Consider the following 20,608-nt stretch of genomic DNA (forward strand, 5'->3'; position numbering starts at 1 on the left):
GTTATCTTGGCAGTTATTGGAGCTCTGTACAAGATGATTGACTGAAGAAAAATAGTATGGATAAAAATCAATTGCTATAGATCTGACTAGCTAGCTAGCTACCTTTCTTCTATCTATCTATATGATCTGCTTGGCTTCATCATATGAGCTACTAGTTCTAGACACCAATATAGAGGTGCAGATTATGTCTAGATGTTGTACACAGACTCTGTATGACTGAAGTAAATAGAAATAATACATATCTGCCTCTTCAGAAGAGAAAAAGAAAAAGAAAAAGAAAGAGAAAAAGAGATTGTATGTACTGAAGAAAGAGAGCTAATCAAGAATTATAGAAGCAGTAGATGTTGAATCAGCTGTAAGCAGCTGCTGTTCAGAGAAATCTCTTATCTACTGTTGAGAGTCATTCTTCTCATCATTCACAATCTCTATCATCTTCATCTCTTCCCCATCTTATACAGAGTAGCAAATGACATAATTATGTCATTTGCAGTTGTCACAAACTTCATCAAAGTGATCAGACAGATGATAATATTCTGAGAATGACTGAAGATCTGAATAAGTACTTCAGTAGACAAGACATATGTGTGACTCTGTTCAGCTGTAAGATTAAATAAGAATGACATTGATATACAATGACTGATGACTTCAAATCTGCAGCTCTGTCATACTGCTTTATACAAAGAATACATTTTACTCTGAAAGAGTCAGAACTGCTCTGAATTATAAACTATAAATGAAGAGACTCAGCTGTTGATCAGCTACAAAGAGAATACAATGAAAGCTCTGAGAATCAGAGAAATCAAGAAGAAAGAGAGCTTTATATTATATAGAGAAGAGAACAGTTAGTGCTGTGATATCTAATTGATGAAGCAATCTGCCAGAGCTTTGTATATATATAATTGATATGATAATATATTGAAAGAAGAAGAAAAGAAGAAGAGAAGAGAGAGAAGAAGAAGATATTATTATAGAGAGATGAGTGAATATAAAGAGACAGATGCAATTCACTACTTTTATTATTATTATCAATCTGTCAATTCATTCATTCTCTTTAATTAGTTTACTATCTCTGTTGTCTTCATACAATAGTCAGCTGTAGTAAAAGAATACACTGTATAGTAGTAAATCTTCATACAATGAAGAGCAGAGCTGCTAGCAGTACACTCTAATTTATCTAAAAATATACTCTATATTATTATATAAAGTTAAAGTCTCAGCAACTCTGTATAAAGAGAAAGAAAATAATAGATTCTCTAGAGCTGTCTCTATCTTTTCAACAACTCTGTTAATTTATTAAAAGAGAGCTTCTTCTACTGATAGATCAGCTTCAGAGATTCCACAGCAGTACTGACAGTTATATCAAAGAATATATATATATAAATCTTATTAATAATGATTTTTTATCAGCAGAATATTATCTGCTTTTTGAAGAAGCTCTTACATCAGCTGTCTTTCTAATTCTTCAGACTCTACACTGATGAACTATCTTCTAGATCAGTAATTCACTTTCATCACAGATCAGACACTGACTGTATTATATAAAAAAAAAAATAGTCATTTTTCATTCAGAGAGAAGTGAGAAATGTGGCTGTTAGATTCACAGATTCAGTATTATTAAATAATAATTATCTCATCTTTATCTCTGACTTTACTAATCTCTGTATAATATCTCTGAAAAGAGTAGAAGAAGAAAAGAATAGAGAGAAAGTAGAAAAAATAACAGTCAGATTTATCACAGAATTCTGAGCAGCAGAGCTCTGAGAAACTGTCTATATAAAGAAGATAATTTGATTATCAACTAGATCAGTAAGCTGCTGAGTCATCTTCTACTACAGCTGCTGATTCTCACAATCTCATTTATCAATAAACTAAATTATCTTCTATTATACATTTCTCAGCTGATCAGTAATAATAGATATTATTCACTGAATCTGAATCTTCTGAGGCTTTACAGCTATCTCAAGAGTCTGAATAATCTGAAGAGTATATTTCTGATAATTCTCTTATATAAAGAGAGAATCTGATTATAGAGAATGATCAGAGAACTGCCTCTGCAGAAGTATAGAATTCTAAAGAATTACTGTATAAAGCTGCTTCAGCAGCTGCAGAAATCTCTAAGCTACTAGATTTTATTCATTCTCTAATAAATTTTATACTGTCTTCTTCACTTCTTTCATCTCTGCTGCTTCTCTTTTCCTCCTCTATATCTGTCTCTGTTTCTGACTCAATCTCTTATATAAATCAAATCTATCTAGTCAGATATTCATTCATGATCAGATAACAGCCTTCAGCTGCTTTGAGAGAGTGATAATAGTTTAAGAAAGAAAGTAGTTACTCTGAGTCTGTGACTCAAACTCTGTCATTACTTGTATAAATTTTTGAGAAATATTGATGAGATAGCAGTTGATCAGAGTATTATTATTTCATTAATCAACTCAGTAAATCTAATTCTCTAATATCTTATTCAGCTCAGCATATCTGAATCTCTGATTTCAATCAAAATAAATCTTTTTATTTGACAGAAGCTCAGCTGCTGTATATATACAATTGATTCACTGAAGCTGAGTATTATACAAAAGAAACTTGAAAGAATTCTGTTCACAGAGAAGATGAATATTATATCAGAAAAAATATCTTTAAAAGTCTGAGAGACTTTTTCATACAATATTTCAGTAGTAGAATAGATAGAATATCAGATGAGATATTATACAGAGTAGAGGATTTTTATATTTTATTATAGCAGTATACTTCAGTTGCCTCAGCTGATTGATCTTATTATTATCTATAATAAAAATTATAAATCAATATAAAATAAGTTTTTTATTTGAAAGCTGAAGAATGAAAAGATCAGACAGCTGTATCATACAGAATATCTCTCTCTACAGAAGTATATTATAATTTATAAGAAAGTTCAACTCTGTACAAAAATGATTTATTATAGATATTTGATTATTTTTATATCAGTTAGTTCAGCAGAACTTCATCAGATAAATTATTATCTTCTTATTGTATTTATTCTGCAGAGTATTGACTCTCTGATTTATATACTGTATCTGCTTTCATACAGACTTTTTAATTTCATATATATGAAGAACTGCACTGATCAGCTGTTTATATAAATAATCAGAGAAATTGATTTCTCTGCTCTTCTGAAATCTATATAGATTCATCACAGCTGTTATATATAATTTGACTGTACTCTTATTTATAGTCTGCAGTATAATATTATCATCTCTATCTGTATAAACTCTCTTACTCTTATAAACAGAGCTCTGCAGTAAATAATAAAGTACTTTCTTCTCTAGAAATCAGATCAGCTTTCTCTCTATTATTATTTTTTTATCTTCAAAATCAGTTTTCTTACAGAAGTTCTGTATAAAGAGATAGAAGTTAGAATAAAAATAATCAATCTGAATGCAGAGAAGTAGTGTCATTCATTTATCATTCTCTCTGTCTGAAGAGATACTATTTATTGATATTTTTTGATTAATTCTGCAGAGTCAAAGTCAGAGTCTTTTCTCTGTATAAAAAGAGATCTTTACTGATCTGAAGCTACTGCTCTATCTCTATAAAGTCAGTTAGAGAAATTATAGTAAAAAATACAGAGCAGAGATGCTTAAAAATCTATTCTTGAATAATAATATCTGTTTGTATGATATGAATCAAGTGGGGTTGAATGTATGTACAGTATAATTAACACTAAAAAAGTTATTATGGAGCTTGGCTAATATATATAGTAACATAAGTTATAACACCACTCAGAACCCCCTCTGTATAACCACTAGTTATTCAGAGGGTATGTTAGCAGTGTTATAATATAACTCTCTCAGATAACACAGTTATATCAGACATCATTCAGATCAAACCCTCTCTGAATAACTGAGTTATACAGAGAGAGTCTGCTTGACATATTATCTTGACAGTTATTAAAGCTCTGTATAAAATAATTGACTGAAGAAAAATAATATAAATAAAAATCAATTACTATAGATCTGACTAGCTAGCTAGCTATCTTTCTTCTATCTATCTATATAATCTACTTAACTTCATTATATGAGCTACTAGTTCTAAACATCAATATAGAGATGCAAATCATATCTAAATATCATACACAGACTCTGTATAACTGAAGTAAATAGAAATAATACATATCTATCTCTTCAGAAGAGAAAAAGAAAAAGAAAAAGAAAAAAAAAAAAAAATTGTATATACTGAAGAGAGAGAGTTAATCAAAAATTATAGAAACAGTAGATGTTGAATCAGCTGTGAGCAGCTGCTGTTCAGAGAAATCTCTCATCTGTTATTAAGAGTCATTCTTCTCATCATTCACAATCTCTATCATCTTCATCTCTTTTTTATTTTATATGAAGCAGTGAATGATATGATCACATTATTTGCAGTTGCCACAAGCTTCATCAAAGTAATCAGATAAATGACAGCATTCTGAGAATGATCAAAGATCTGAATAAACACTCTGACAGACAAAGTATATATATAACTTTATTTAACTGTGAAATTGAATAAGAATGATATTAATATATAATGACTGATGACTTTGAACCTGCAGCTCTGTCATACTGTCTTATATAAAAAATATATTTTACTCTGAGAGAGTCAGAACTGCTCTGAATTATGAACTGTGAATAAAAAGACTCAGCTGTTGATCAGTTATAAAAAGAATATAATGAAGACTCTGAGAATCAGAGAGATTAAGAAGAGAGAGAGCTCTATATTATACAGAGAAGAGAGCAGTTAATGCTGTGATATCTAATTGATGAAACAATCTATCAGAGCTTTGTATATACATAATTAATATGATAATATATTGAAAGAAGAAGAAAAGAAGAAGAGAAGAGAGAGAAGAAGAAGATATTATTATAGAGAGATGAGTGAATGCAAAGAAGTAGATACAATTTACTGCTTTTATCATCATCATCAATTTATCAATTCATTCATTCTTTTTAATCAGCTTATCATCTCTGTTGTCTTTGTACAATAGCCAGCTGTAGTGAGAGAATACACTGTATAGTAGTAAATCTTTATATAATAAAGAGCAGAGCTGCTAGCAGTACACTCTAATTTATCTAAAAATACACTCTATATTATTATATAAAGTCAAAATCTCAGCAACTCTGTATGAAGAGAAAGGAAATGATAGATTCTCTAGAGCTGTCTCTGTCTTTTCAACAACTCTGTCAATTTATTAAAAGAGAGTTTTTTTCACTGATAAATCAGCTTCAGAGATTCTACAGCAGCACTGACAGTTATATCAGAGAATATATATATATAAATCTCATTAATAATAATCTTTTATTGATAGAATATTATCTATTTCTTAGAGAAGTTCTTATATCAGCTGTCTTTCTGATTCTTCAGACTCTGTACTGATAAATTATCTTCTAGATCAGTGATTCACTTCTGCCACAAATCAGACACTGACTGTATTATATAAGAAAAAGAGTAGTTATTTTTCATTCAGAGAGAAGTGAGAAGTGTGACTGTCAGATTTATAGATTCAGTATTATTAAATAATAATTATCTCATCTTCATCTCTGACTTCACTGATCTCTGTATAATATCTTTGAAAAAAATAGAAGAAGAGAAGAGCAGAGAGAAAATAGAGAGAATGATAGTCAGATTCATCACAGAATTCTGAGCAGCAGAGCTCTGAGAAACTGTCTATATAAAGAAAATAATTTGATTATTAATTAGATCAGCAAGCTGCTGAGTTATTTTCTACTGCAGCTGCTGATTCTTACAACCTCATTTATCAATGAATTAAATCATTTTTTATTGTACATTTTTCAGTTGATTAGTAATAACAGATACTATTTACTAAATCTGAATCTTCTGAGACTCTACAGCTGTCTCAAAAGTCTGAATAATCTGAAAAATATACTTCTGATAATTTTCTTATATAAAAAAAGAATCTGATTATAGAGAATGATCAGAGAACTATCTTTGTAGAAATATAGAGTTCTGAAGAATCACTGTACAAAGCTGCTTCAGCAGCTGCAGAAATCTCTGAGCTGTTAGATTTTATTCATTTTCTGACAAATCTTGTACTATCTTCTTCACTTTTTTCATCTCTGCTACTTCTCTTTTTCTCCTCTGTATCTATCTCTGTTTCTGACTCAATCTCTTGTATAAATTAAATCTATCTAGTCAGACATTCACTTATAATCAGATGACAGTCTTCAGCTGTTTTGAAGAGATAATAATAGCTTAAGAAAGAAAATAATTGCTCTGAGTCTATAACTCAAACTCTGTCATTACTTATATAAACTTTTGAGAAATATTAATGAAATAGCAGTTGATTAGAGTATTATTATTTCATCAATCAACTCAGTAAATCTAATCCTCTAATATTTCATTCAGCTCAGCATATCTGAATCTCTGATTTCAATTAAAATGAGTCTTTTTATTTAACAGAAGCTCAGCTGCTGCATATATACAATTAATTCACTGAAGCTGAGTATTATATAAAAGAGACTTGAAGAGATTCTATTCACAGAGAAGATGAATATCATATTAGAGAGAGTATCTTTAAAAGTCTGAAAGACTTTTCTATACAATATTTCAGCAGTAGAATAGATAGAATATCAGATGAGATATTGTACAGAGTAGAGAATTTTTATATCTTATCACAGCAGTATACTTCAGTTAGACTGGCCGGTGGGACCATGAATTTCACATTTGGTTTGGTTTGGTTTGGTCCCAGTCCATTTCTTGGCATTATTTTAGTGGGACCAGGATCAGAATGGGAGTGTAAAGTGACTAGAATTATCAAAACATGAGTGAAATGGGACTAAAAAATCTTGATATTCCATGTAAAGTGACTGACTATCAAAAATAAGAACATGATCTGGGACTGATCATGATTTTGACTCAAGTTTGGTCCCATTCTGATGATTATATAATACATCAATCTGATGATATGATTGGTGGAGATATTACCCCTATCTTGCTTAGTGCTCAATGCCCTGATGGCTCGCTATTAGATCCCCTATCTACCACTGCCAATCTACCTACCACTGCTAATCTATGCCGCTGCCAACCTACCTATCGCTGCTAATCTATCGCTGCTGCCAACCTACCTACCACTGCCAACCTACCTATCGCTGCCAACCTACCTACCACTGCTAATCTATCGCTGCTAATCTATCGCTGCCAACCTACCTACCGCTGCCAACCTATCTACCACTGCCAATCTACCTACCGCTGCCAACCTACCTACCACTGCTAATCTATCACTGCTAATCTATCGCTGCTAATCTATTGCTGCTAATCTATCGCTGCTAATCTATTGCTGCTAATCTATCTATCACTGCTAATCTATGAATTCCGCTAATCTATCGCTGCCAACCTACCTACCGCTGCCAACCTATCTACCACTGCCAATCTACCTACCGCTGCCAACCTACCTACCACTGCTAATCTATCACTGCTAATCTATCGCTGCTAATCTATTGCTGCTAATCTATCGCTGCTAATCTATTGCTGCTAATCTATCTATCACTGCTAATCTATCGCTGCCAATCTACCTACCGCTGCCAACCTACCTACCGCTGCCAACCTACCTACCACTGCTAATCTATCACTGCTAATCTATCGCTGCCAACCTATATAGGGTAAATCATGGTCCCATTTGGTCCCATTTTGTAAAATGGGACCAAATGGGACTGAGACCACTAATTTATTAGTAAAACATGATCTGGGACTAGATTTATAATATAAACAGTGTAAAGTGACTAATTTACTAAACACTATATGGGACCAGGACTAAGATATCTAATAATGGGACTGAGGAAAAATTTGGTCCCAGTCCCATGCATGGTCACACGGCCAGTCTAACTTCAGTCATCTCAGCTGATTGATTTTGTCATTATCTGTAATGAGAATTATAGATCAGTATGAAGTAAATTCTTTATTTAAAAGCTGAAGAATGAAAAGATCAGACAGCTGTATTATACAGAATGTCTTTCTCTGCAGAAGTATATTGTAATTTATAAGAAAGTTCAACTCTATACAAAGATGATTCATCACAGATATTTGATTATTTTTATATCAGTCAGTTCAACAGAACTTTATCAGATGAATCATCATCTTCTTATTATATTTATTCTACAGAATATTAATCTCTCAATTTATATACTGTATCTGCTTTCATACAGACTTCTTGATTTCATATGTACAAAGAATTGCACTGATCAGCTGCTTATATAAATAATTAGAGAAGTTGATTTCTCTGCTCTTCTGAAATCTGTATAGATTCATCACAGCTGTTATATAGTTTGACTGTGCTCTTGCTCACAGTCTGCAGCACAGTGTTATTATCTCTGTCTATATAAACTCTCTTACTCTTATAAACAGAGCTCTGCAGTGAATGACAAAGTATCTTTTTCTTCAGAAATCAGATCAGTTTTCTCTCTGTTATCATCTCTTCATTTTTAAAATCAGTCTTCTTGCAGAAGTTCTGTATAAAAAGATAAAAGTTAGAATAAAAATGATCAATCTGAATGCAGAGAAGCAGTACCATCTACTCATCATTCTCTCTGTCTGAGAAGATACTGCTTATTGATATTCTTTGATTGATTCTACAGAGTCAGAGTCAGAGTCTTTTTTCTGTATGAGAAGAGATCTTTGCTGATCTGAAACTGCCACTCCATCTCTGTAAAGTCAGCTAAAGAGATCATGGTGAAGAATACAGAGCAGAGATGCTTAAAAATCTATTCTTGAATGATGATGCCTGCTTGTATGGTATGAATCAAGTGGGGTTGAATGTATGTACAGTATAATTAACACTAAAAAAGTTATCATGGGGCTTGGCTAACATACATAGTAACATGGGTTATAACACCACCCAGAACCCCCCCTGTATAACCACTAGTTATTTGGACCCGCAAATCAAAAATCAGCCGAGAAATGAGAAATACATTCATGCACTTAAGTAACCACTGGCAGTTAACGCAAAGTTAAGCTTTGGATCCGCAGGCCCTCGAGTTTGTCACAAATTGTAGGTTAATTATTTCATCCAGGCTTTTGTTCTGAATTACATTGTCACTGTGGCCGCGTTCACACAACAGAATGCACTTGGATGGAATGGTACAATTGAGTTGCTGAACAAGTCATTGGATTGTTCGATTCCACCTTTTGCCCTCTCTGTTCTCCTATTGCGATAGCGAGAAAATCGTCAGATCCTGACTGGCCTAGGCCTGCCATCAGGCTCCATACTACAATGACCTCATCTCCCGAGATTTTTTGTAATCTGCCCATGGGATTCAAACGTTTTCCAGCCCTCTTATTTCAACATTCACTCATGATTATTCTTACGTCTCCTTTCTCTTCTGATTACTCTCTTCCGCTAGCTGATTACCCGCGCTATTGATGCCTGCCGCCTTTGTTTTACCCTCGTCTCACGATACCAATTGCTTGAACGCCCCGCGCCCAGACTCCTTCTTTTGAACAGTATCTTTATTCACACATCCTCGCAACAGTCATGGCAGCGGGACCGCATACTTTTGGTGAGTAACTGCTCAATCCACTGCATAACTTAGTTGAAGTAGTATCCGTGACGAGGGGTGGAGGATATATGTGTAGCTAACCGACTTTGGCAGTCGTTGCGGATGTCTTCACCTCGGAAAGGTAAACCAGCCTCCTCGTACACATATATTGCCATCTTGGCACTGGGGTGTGTGCTTCTTAGCTAACATATCCTTTCGCATTCGCAACTACAGATATCTCGGAACCCAGCTAGCGATCGTAAGCGTGCGAAACAATGCCCTTTCCCGGGCTCGAAAGCAGCGCATTGCCTTAGAATTCGGCTACGTGAACACTGTCTTCCTCCACGATGCCCCCGAGCCTGGCCTATCCCGGAAAGTGGAGATATTCAGCAAGACTGGAGAACGGAGCTTTTCCGGCCAGGCCGTCCTTGGGGCAGCCCACTACATTTTCCAGAAGCTCGAGGGCGAGGACTCCATCTCGATCAACGACTGGTCCAACCCACCGGCAGCAGAAATTCAACAGAAACGGCAAGCCCTAAAGTCAATCAACCGCTGTACCCTCGAGACAAAGGGTGGTCTTATCCAGGCCCACTATGATCCCGCTCGCCAGGTGGCCGCCATCGAAATCCCACATAACATCCACATCCACGCCCGTGAAACTACAAAGGACGAGGTCCTCGCCGTCCAGCGTCAGCTACTCCCTCACCCGGAGGAAACGGACAAGATGAGAGCCTCCTACCCCATCTTCTCCATTGCCCCAGGCATGACCTTCACCCTTGTTGACTTCACCTCGTGCCCCTCGCTCTTCCCGCAGCTGGAACACGGCTACGCGCCTGAACCCACCTTAGATGCTGGCTGGACGGTACGGGTAGGCGAAGACGCCCCCACACCCTTTTGTGGCTGCGTGTATTTCCTCCAGCTGCAGACGGATTTCACAGAGGAGCCATATATTACGCGGCTACGGGTGCGGGTGATTGCGGCAGGGCTGGAGGAGGCGGCGTCAGCAAGCGGCTGCTCTGCCCTGGCGGCGTACCTGGCGCTCCAAAAAGGAGGGGCGAATTCAAGGCATGCCTACGCCATTGAGCAGGGGGTTGATATCGGGAGGGCGAGTCAGTTGTGCGTTGAGGTGAGGTTGAATGAGACCGGGACCAGTGTGTCCCGGGTATCACTCTCAGCTAAAACGACGTTTGTGATGGAGGGGAGGTTGCTGTAGAAGATTTGATCAATGGGTATTTATTTATCTTTTACTTACTTTTCTGATCGCATTGAGCGTTTACTTCATGTCCTTTCCCAATTTTTGCATTTGCATATCCGTGCATTGACTACATAAATACCTCGTTGTTCCAATCGTTTTATGGCGAATTGGGTAAATAACAGACGATCATATGAACGAAAACAAAACAATAATGATAATGACATTTCCCACGGACAAAAACCACCTACTATCTCCACAGTCAGCACTGTCCATTACTACGTTACCTCCTGCATAAGCTTTCAACCTATACGTATGGAGCTGGATAGCAGAAGATACGCATATTCGCACATGACTAAAAAGGTCCTCATTCCCTTCCCCCCCGGTTGAAAATATCCAACTTCCTCGCTTTTTTACACATCGTAAAATAGTAGCCAACAGGGACAACAAGAAGATAAAAATATTATTATACAACCCTTTCGTAGTCCATACATTCAACTTCCTATCCAGGACAATGGGTCTAACTATATGTTTATACATGTACTATGCATGCCTGCTGCCTCGGGGGGTCCACGACTTTATGTCACTGTTTAGAGGTATTACCCAGCCCCTCATGTAACGTTCGTGCAATGGCAATGGCAGAATCAAATACAATACAATCAATATCCATAAGCGATTTAACTTCGGAGTCGCACGCACATGTGCTACGTCGCATACACACTAGTAACGTACGGCACACGCGCCGCATATAGATGCCCAAGAAGCTATAGCTGCTAGTTACCCACTGCAAGAATGCTTATGTATGAAAAGCGAAGTGGCCCGCTCAAGGGACGGGGAGGGAGGGAATCCACCAACTCCTTAATACACTAATTTTATACCTCATAATTGTATTTGTATTTGTCCTTCTTCTTCTTCTTATTCGAGTCCCGTGTCATCCGGATTATGCGGAAAAGTGCATATATCCTTTTCAACTAAATAAATACCTGCTTTGCAAGTAAAAGATAGGGCATGACAGCCTATGTCCCCAGAACGACCGGCCCTTTCACCCTGCGAGGAGATGAGGCCAGCCGGACCGAACTGCGGGGTTGGTTTCTGGCTGCGCGCGGGGTCGGGGTATATGATACTACGTATTTATATGCCGCAATCTCCTCGTCTACCAGCTGCCAGGATAAGAAAGGGGGTCTCATGGTAAATAGCCCTACTGGGCGATGGGAGGATTTGCTCCGCCCCTTAATATTTCTGCCCGGAGTCGAATACCTGACGTTTCACCTCAATTTCTGAAGCAGATATCTGTTTACGAGTCCTTAGACGGATAGGGTTTAACTGTGGAAATTCTATTACTTCATTCGCTCATCTACTCATCTTGCGTTTGGCTGCGTTTTAGATGTGGAAGGGAACTTAACACCCTGTTTGTTTGTGCCCAAAACCCCTCAAGGGATATCGGCAGATATAACAATCCGAAGCAAGGGACGCTTAATAATATCTGCATTATGCATTTAGGCGCCCAAGACTGGAATTTAAAGGAGTTATTCGTCCTGTGCATGGCCCACTTCGATAACGTTGTCTTCGGCGGCAAAAGGAAATGTTCATTTGTTTAATCTTGGCAAAGTCAGATTGTGGCAGGATGCGGAAGGACATAGGTTTTTGAAGGAAACGCTTTGAAAAGAAAATCTTGTCCATAGAAGGATGTCGAGGACGAATTTTGGTCCTAACATGTACTGTATAAGCAGTGTTTGAAATGATTGATGCATTGATTTGTTTCGCAGTTTGACGGGACTCCTGCGAAGCTACAGCAATCTGATGATGCCTTGGCCCCGGGTGCAGGACCGCTCGATGTTTAGCTAAATTATTTCCCAGCTCAAGGGAAGTCAAGCAAGGGACATTGAACCAAGAGAATGTCATGAAAGCAGCTCCAGAGCAATGATCTCAGACAGGCCTCCCTGCAATCAACGCCAGTAGTGTTTCCGATGGGTGACAGCTTTCGATACCTCTGTATTCTTTGAATTTGGAAGAGATTCTCCGTGGAGGGTTCAGAGATAAAGAGCACAAAAAAAAAGTATCGGGGGGGATAAAGGTGGTTCATAGAGTTTAATTAACCAGGTAGCACTAGCGGTCGAAAGGTCAAACACAGGGCTGTAGAAATCAGTTCACAACTGCAAGCTCATCCGCACCAATGCAAGACAAGATCTCCGGATCAGGCAAAATACAGGGAGGAAGTGGGATCAGTGAGCCCGATGTGGAAGAAATGGACCGCTCAAGTATTCCCTGAAATGCCAAAAGGAGCATCTGAGGTAAAAACCCTGCTGCTCTAGCTTGTTTTGTCGCCGTCATCCTTCAGAGTCCCCACAATGAGTGCGCCGCAAAACGAGATTCTGACAATATGGAACGGAGCACCTCCTAGTTCGGTGTGGCGGATGCTTTGTGTGAAGGCTCAGCTCTTTCGTCGCCGAAAGCTGGGTGGAGGGTTTAGGACGAGCGACAGACAAAACGAGAAATAGAGGGAGAATTCTTTGACAAGAGAAGATATGTCAAGAGGAGAAACAGGAGGCATTGACACAGAGCATAACGCTGCCCAAGCGACGGACGTCTGAAGAAGCTTGGCTCCATGCTGAGGTGCGGCAGTTAGTGTTGGACGATGCCAGCCGGAGCCGCCCACGCTAAGCCGCATCTGCCAACCTTCTATCAACCTCAAACCCTCCCTCCGGACTTCAACCTCACCATCCTCAACGACAATCCCAGAGGCCATGTTCTCAGCACCCAAAACCTGCAAGATCTCACTAACCTGGCTAAACCCAACCCTTAGCGGATATGACTGAAATGGTTCTCCTGTCAGCCTGCATCATGGTGCCCCTTGACATCCGTGCCCAGTCGGCCCTGCGACAGCTTGGATGTCACTGTAGTTTCACTCTAGCACTCCTGCTTCATGCGTTCGATATGGGTTCTTCATATCGATCATTCATATATAGCCGCCTTGGCGGCTGTTGTACAGCCCTACATTTCTCTTTTTCCCTTGTTCTACATATCTATACATTTTTGATCTCCATTCTCTCTTCTCTCCTTTTTTTGTATGTGTTTGCCATTCTCCTTCCCTCCATACACAATCTTGGTGCTTCAAATGTCCATATGGTCGTTTTGAGGGATTGCACTCTTTTTTCTTTACCCCCCGTCCTCCCGCACTCGATAAAGAGAAATTTCATCATTCATTTTTGAAATAATTCCACGTTGATCGTGGAATATTCCTTACAAACATCGCATATTATTACATTCTTTATATTCGGGGCGCGGTGCACCTTTTATACATATATTTTGTGGCGCGGTACACATCCTGTGATAAAATCACCTTTTACCTTCCTTCCGAAATTTGAAGACCATCTGAGTTCAGAAATCTTATTGCTACTCTCAAACCTCACAGCAACGTTTCACAGCATGCTGTACAAAAACCTTTTGCTTGCTTTGGTTCTCTCGTCCGGGTTTCTCGATGTAGTTGTCGGTGCGGATCTCCGAGCTCGTCAGAATGGTGGCCAGGCTGAAGTCGCTGCCCAAGGTGGTGGAGATGACCAACGCCAGGCCGGACAGGGTCAAGATGGCCAACCCCAAGCCGGACAAGGTCAAGATGGTCAAGGTCAAGATGGCCAGGGTCAAGATGGTCAACCCCAAGCCGGACAAGGTCAAGATGGCCAAGGTCAAGATGGCCAGGGTCAAGATGATCAAGGTCAAGATGGCCAAGGTCAAGATGGCCAACCCCAAGCCGGACAAGGTCAAGATGGCCAAGGTCAAGATGGTCAACCCCAAGCCGGGCAAGGTCAAGATGACCAGGCCGCGCAAGGTCAAGAAGTTCAGGCGCAGGGTGGGCAGGGTTTCCGATTCGGGCAAGGTTTCCCATTCGGACGAGGTAGAGGTGGTCGGCGCCAGGGCGGACAAGGTGGCCGCGGTAACCAAGGTCAGCGGCAAAACGGCGGAAACAATGGCGGAAACAATGGCGGAAACAATGGCGGAAACAATGGCGGGAACAATGGCGGGAACAACGGCGGCAACAATGGCGGGAACAACGGCGGAAACAATGGCGGAAACAATAATCAGCTTCTACTCAGCCAGAACAACGTCCAGGAGGCTAGCAAGAGCGACGGAGCCGCCAATCCCGAAAAAGGACAATCTGCCTCTCTCACGTGAGAATTGCAATATTTACCCCACAAGAGAGAAACATGCTAATGATCTACAAAGTGATGATGCCAACTTTATCAATTTCTGCACTGGCAAGACATTGACCAACGGTCTTCAACTGGATGGTGGTTCTTGCAATGGCATTGGTAAGTGTGTTGACACCCCGCTGTATATTACAGACTGTACATTGCCCGAAGTGCTAGCTCCTAATCAGAATTAAACAGTTATGGGCGACATCCCTTCCCGCAACAATATGATTTCCGCCATCATTTTAAACCCTAAGAACGGTGAAGACCTCCAGGAAAATCAGAGTTTCAATGTCGACGTTCAAGTTGACAATCTCGTGGCTGGCTCGTTCACCAACCCTGATGTCACTTACTACTCGGCTCCGCAGCAACTAGTTGGAGGGAAGGTCCAGGGGCACAGTCACGTCACGATCCAAAGTCTTGGAAATAATATCAACGCGCAGAACCCTCCAGACCCCGACAATTTCGTCTTCTTCAAGGGCATCAATGATCCCGGTAACGGGCAGGGTGGACTCAGCGCTCAGGTTAACGGCGGCCTCCCCGCTGGCGTCTACCGTCTCTGTACTATTAATTCGGCCAGTAACCACCAGCCCGTAATCATGCCTGTGAGTACTCTGGCAATATTACCTACCCCCAGCGTAGCTGTGAACTGATTTTCTATTGTCTAGGTTGCTCAACGTGGTGCCCAAGATGATTGTATCCGCTTTACTGTGGGTCAAGGGAACAACAACAATAATAACGGTCAAAATAACGGTCAGAACAACGGCCAGAACAACGGTCAGAACAACGGCCAGAACAACGGTCAGAACAACGGTCAGAACAACGGTCAGAACAACGGTCAGAACAACGGTCAGAACAACGGCCAGAACAATCAGGGTAGCGGAGGTCAGGGTAGAGGAGGTCAGGGTAGAAGGGGCGAAAATGGCCGGGGCAATGGCAGAGGCCAGCTTCCAAACAGATTCCCTTTTGGTCGCGCTAGGGGACGCTTCCCTTTTAGCAAGAGAACATTCATTGCTTGAACAGGTGTAGTCTCAGATTTAACCCCGGGACCTACGCTCTGAGAGTTGGAGCTCTCCCGTACTCTACTGTGCCGTGTCCGATCCCTGCAATGCGTCTAGTCCCCTACGTGTCAATGTTTTGTATATTGTGGCATTTGTGCCGTTTAACGTCTTTATTGTATTCTATATGTACTGCTGGTGCTTTCTCTTTGTATTCATGATTTCGTTTGTCTTTTTCAGTTATGTCCTTTCTGTGAGCCTCGTCATTAGAAAGATATAGGATCCCGCTTTCTCTCTTGGGCTTGTGGATGTTTGCGTGACGCATGGATGTTTACCGCTTATCTGTGGATATTGTGTCTAATTTGATTCTACTATACAAACAAATCGCCAGGGGCTAGCGTTTTTGTTTTGTTCTTAGATAAAGGAAATAGTCGGCCTTGTAGTATATGAGCCCTCCCATGGCGAACTTCAAATTCTATGAATCTCCCCTGCTCCGCGGAAGTAGATCTCTAGCTACCTAAGTGCTGCAACTGGCAATTTGCACCGAAGCAACAAAAGGGTAGCGAGGTAAATTCTGTCGGCACCCAAGAGCTGCTCCGAAGGGGTCTCTGCCAAGACAGGCAGGGCCAGTAATTCCACGTGACAATGCAAGCCCTTATCGATAACGAACCTTCAGGAGCCAAGCTTTTACCTCTTCAGAGCTAATATCTCAACACCCCCAATTTACCCGATTTGTCGACTCCTTGCATCGCTAACCGCTATTCAATCCCTCTCTCTGTTGGACGCTGGACAAAGAAGTACATGGTGGCCAAGGCAGTTTTATCACTTAATTTCTAATTGCCGCAGGAACAACGCTTTGGTTGACGACAAACCATCCCTTCTGCAAAGTGTCCGCCGATTCCTTCCCCGCAGCACTTGATCCAGCAACGTTGATTGAATAATAACTAGATCAATTCAAAATGGCATCCCAATCCTACCTACTCCTACTTCCAGGAGATCCAATCTCCTACCCTCATCAACAACCAAGCCATCCTGCTACCACCACCAAGCTCTCCTCAGGCCTACGCACGCTCCAAACACCCTCCTCCAACAAAAACAGCACTGCACTAATAACGGCAACCCAAGCTGGCCTCCTAACAACCGATCCCAAACGAAACGTTTTAACGCTCCACACATTCCCCCAACGCCGCTACATCCCATCCCCCAATGACTTTCTGATCGCCCAAATCCACCACTCTAGCGTCGATTACTTCCACTGCAACATAACCCCGCACACCCCGTACGCGCTCTTGGGCCAGCTAGCATTCGAGGGCGCGACGCGCAAAACCCGCCCGCTCCTTAAACACGGTGACCTCGTGTACGCGCGCGTGTTATCTACCGGCTTGGGCAATGCGGGGGAGGTGGAGCTTACATGTGTGAACCCGGCTACGGGGAAGGCGGAGCCTGGTGGTCTGGGGCCGTTGGCTGGTGGGATGGTGTTTGATATCTCTACGGGATTGGCGGAGAGGTTGTCGTTGAGGGGTGGCAGTGAAGGAGTTAGTGGGGTTATGGTGTTAGAGGAACTGGGGTCGAGATTGGAGAGCCATGGCGGGTTTGAGATTGCAGTTGGGAGGAATGGGAAGGTTTGGGTAGATTGCCCGGTTGCGAGGAAGGGAGGCGGTGGAGATGTGGATGCGGCGAAGGCAGTTAAGACTATAGTTGCGGTGGGGAGATGTTTGAGGGAGACGGATGAGAAAAGGCTTGGGACTTCGGAGCAGAGGAAATTAGTTGGGGTCGTGTTGAGGGAGATGGGATTGTGAAGGTGTTCGCGATCATCGAAAAATCTATATCAGATATATATCTTGGTGGTCTTTGCCTTTTTGGACTGCGGGGTTTATATTGGAGTTACTTTTTTTTGTATTATAAACAATGACATTAGCGTTTGAGCAGCGATCTCTGGTCTAATGTCCCTGAGATTTCCAGCGAATCCATACAGATCACCACATAGTGCTCGTTCAGCCAGTCAGAATAAAAATACCCATGGTACTTAATATTCACATCGCCCCTGTGTCGTATTGAAACATCGACTTCTATCTTCTCTGGGTAATATACATATTCTTCTTCGAAAGGGGAAATAGAAAACACACAATGGACAGAAACAGCAACATTTTCTCGGCTTTGGCTCATACATCGTCCCACTTGCTCACTCGAAAGCATAACCCAATCGCTGTTTCACCAATTCACGATCTAAACCCAGAGCTAGAGTACGAAAGTCAAATTTATCGAGGATGCACAAGTCAAGGCCATCAAGCAGGAGGAGACATTAGGAAAAAACAATAAATCGTTAAAACATGCCGGCAATATGCTTCTCCCTCCCAGCCTCCTGTTTAACCTTAAAACGTAATCCAAATCCGCGCACACCACGCCGTCACCAGGACATCCGTCATTATATCATCTAGCGGCGTAGCAGAGACAATTTGCAATCGTGGCCGCCGTGCTCGACTACGATCACGCTGAACATCGTCCAGATCGGTGGCCAAAGTCTCAATCGCAACGGTAGTTCCACACCCATCCTGCCACTCCAGCACTTCATGCTTCTCCGGATTCCGCTTCGGCTTTACACGAAACACCATCGACTCCGTGTTCTTATACACATGCCATAACGCCCATCCCGTCTTCAGCAGCTGTCGGGTGGATTTCAGTAGTAGAATTCCGGGCAGGGTGCTGCGGCGTTGGCCGATAATTTCCACCGTCTCAGACATCACTGGACGTGTGAATTTATAGATGATCTTATCCCGCGGGTTGAGGTTTGGACTAAGGCCGCCGGTGCTGGAGCGTCGGGGCTCCAGCCGGGATACTGATATTGTACTGTAGTCCAAGTTGAGGTTATTGGAGATCGCATAGAGGGCAGTGGCTGGTGGTGTCGTTGGATAAATTAAGGTGCCATCTAGGGTTATATCGGAAAGGACTGGCGGAGGAAGTTGTGCGGTAAGATGAAGATATGGAGTTGATTGGGATTGAAGTCGAGGGTGGGCATGAGGTAATGGCTCTGGTGTGGATCGTTCGTAGTGGTGCGATTCTATATCTTCGTAGGCGGGCGGTCGGTCAGAAGGATTTAGTCTCGTTTCGTTATTCATCGGTCCTTATTTCCTTATGTATTAATTTATATATTAACTTATTTATTTCTCGGAGAAGACAGTAAAGAAAAAGTTTCTGCTTTCAACATTGCTACGATGAAGCTCGTTTCCGCCACATTAAATTTAGCTCTGGAAACCACGAGGTAGCGGCACGCGACCAAATACAGTACATACATAGCATACAGTGATCAACTCCAAGATCAGCCAGATATGAGTCCATCCACGACAAGTGAATATGGTTTCTCTTGGTGGACCCCAGGAATCAAGTGTCCTCTGTGAATTATTTCCGCGTCCGCGTGTTTCGCGCCTATTTGTGGTTCAGGGGAGGTTAAATTCTGCTAAGACAGGATAGGACCTTGTCCGCTCTGCCATCTATGGATTCTTTCACCGTCCATTTCAGAAACATAGAGGGCGGCAAGTCCGAACGAATTTTCGGGAGCGGACCGCAACGCTACCGTGCTCTTAAACACCTAGAAGGCGCTAGATATACAATATGTCCCCATGTTCCTGATGAAAGTTAATAGGTTCTGACGAAAATGTTCGGCGCTTCCCAGCATCCAAGCTTCACTCTGTCCAGTACTGTATTGGGGACTTGTGGGGCACATCGATATATCAAGTCCAGATATGGACATGATGGGGAAACAGTAATCGGCATTCCCCAATAAATTGTGCCGTTGGATAGGGCGTATAAAGGTTTAGCCTAGCCGATGAACCCTCATTTCAACGTGACTGCAATCTCTACCATATTCACCCAACGTGTTCGAGATTCTAGCAGTTCTCCCGTTGAGTCGACGGCCTCATTCTTTCGTTTCCTTTTTTTTGTTGAGGGTTTCGATTTTTGTAATGACGCAACATTGCAGTTGTCTACATCATCTGCGGACTTTGGGTTGACACAAACTTCACCTGGCGTTTCTTTAGGAGTGCCAGAAACAGCTTCCTTTTCATCCTTCTCTATCCCCTCCTGTTTCCGCTTAAGCTTATCATCCTCCACAATATCATCCACCACCATCACGGCCCCAGTATTCACCCTAATCGCGTACTCCTCTTTTGCCGCAAACCAATTCCCAATGCTCATCGCCTTCTCTATAGCTCGCCCTGTCGCTTTGATGAAAACCTCCTCTTTTTTAAGATCATCAGCACTCTCAGTAAGCTGTGTGAGCTTCTGTTTCTCGCTAATTTTCTCACTTAGATCGATCTTAGCTGTTGCCCGTCTTTCTGCATGTTTGAGCAGTTTCTGCACGCGCTTCGCGGCGCTCATAAATGGTGTCTTGGTTGAAACATAAACTACTTTAGGAACTTTCGCGCCGGCATAAGGAGAGGCAGATGGTGGATGCGGGATTGGCCGCTTTTGAATCCGTGCATCTACCGACGGCGAAGGTTTGTTGTTTAGTAGCAGATTCAATGGAGTGGCACTGCAACGCGAAGTTTGAATACGTACAGCTGGGGACCCTTCGCATATTTTTATTTTTCTTCTCGAACTTCAGTTCGGGGTAGGGATTTGGCTTCGTCATAACTGCAAGTGGGTATCAAGCAAAGACCTTAGCCAGGTATTGTGTTTCTGACGATGGATTTATTGGATTGACTGGCTTGAAGAGCGAGTTGAACATGATCG

General features: G+C 41.4%; 6 protein-coding genes across 6 annotated transcripts; 3 read left to right on the forward strand and 3 right to left on the reverse strand.

Moving 5' to 3' along the window:
• Positions 1-9,499: 9,499 nt before the first annotated feature.
• Positions 9,500-10,716, forward strand: HCBG_02571 (uncharacterized protein; the record flags this gene model as incomplete). The annotated part of the gene is made up of 3 exons (XM_045429620.1): positions 9,500-9,524; positions 9,618-9,645; positions 9,738-10,716. 3 exons carry the CDS (start codon positions 9,500-9,502, stop codon positions 10,714-10,716), a joined length of 1,032 nt encoding a protein of 343 aa, XP_045289515.1.
• Positions 10,717-13,126: 2,410 nt separating this feature from the next.
• Positions 13,127-13,441, reverse strand: HCBG_02572 (uncharacterized protein; the record flags this gene model as incomplete). Its single annotated transcript, XM_045429621.1, has 1 exon — positions 13,127-13,441. One exon carries the CDS (start codon positions 13,439-13,441, stop codon positions 13,127-13,129), a length of 315 nt encoding a protein of 104 aa, XP_045289516.1.
• A 768-nt stretch (positions 13,442-14,209) lies between these two features.
• Positions 14,210-15,943, forward strand: HCBG_02573 (uncharacterized protein; the record flags this gene model as incomplete). The annotated part of the gene is made up of 4 exons (XM_045429622.1): positions 14,210-15,002; positions 15,081-15,487; positions 15,551-15,767; positions 15,906-15,943. 4 exons carry the CDS (start codon positions 14,210-14,212, stop codon positions 15,941-15,943), a joined length of 1,455 nt encoding a protein of 484 aa, XP_045289517.1.
• An 896-nt stretch (positions 15,944-16,839) lies between these two features.
• Positions 16,840-17,679, forward strand: HCBG_02574 (exosome complex exonuclease RRP40; the record flags this gene model as incomplete). Its single annotated transcript, XM_045429623.1, has 1 exon — positions 16,840-17,679. The coding sequence occupies one exon, from the start codon at positions 16,840-16,842 to the stop codon at positions 17,677-17,679; it is 840 nt and encodes a 279-aa protein (XP_045289518.1).
• Positions 17,680-18,252: 573 nt separating this feature from the next.
• Positions 18,253-18,996, reverse strand: HCBG_02575 (uncharacterized protein; the record flags this gene model as incomplete). Its single annotated transcript, XM_045429624.1, has 1 exon — positions 18,253-18,996. The coding sequence occupies one exon, from the start codon at positions 18,994-18,996 to the stop codon at positions 18,253-18,255; it is 744 nt and encodes a 247-aa protein (XP_045289519.1).
• Positions 18,997-19,711: 715 nt separating this feature from the next.
• HCBG_02576 (uncharacterized protein) lies at positions 19,712-20,507 on the reverse strand (the record flags this gene model as incomplete). The annotated part of the gene is made up of 2 exons (XM_045429625.1): positions 19,712-20,358; positions 20,435-20,507. 2 exons carry the CDS (start codon positions 20,505-20,507, stop codon positions 19,712-19,714), a joined length of 720 nt encoding a protein of 239 aa, XP_045289520.1.
• Between the last annotated feature and the right edge of the window lie 101 nt (positions 20,508-20,608).

Source organism: Histoplasma capsulatum (genome assembly GCF_000150115.1).
Source record: "Histoplasma capsulatum G186AR genomic scaffold supercont2.3, whole genome shotgun sequence".
NCBI classification, from domain to species: Eukaryota; Fungi; Ascomycota; class Eurotiomycetes; order Onygenales; family Ajellomycetaceae; genus Histoplasma; species Histoplasma capsulatum.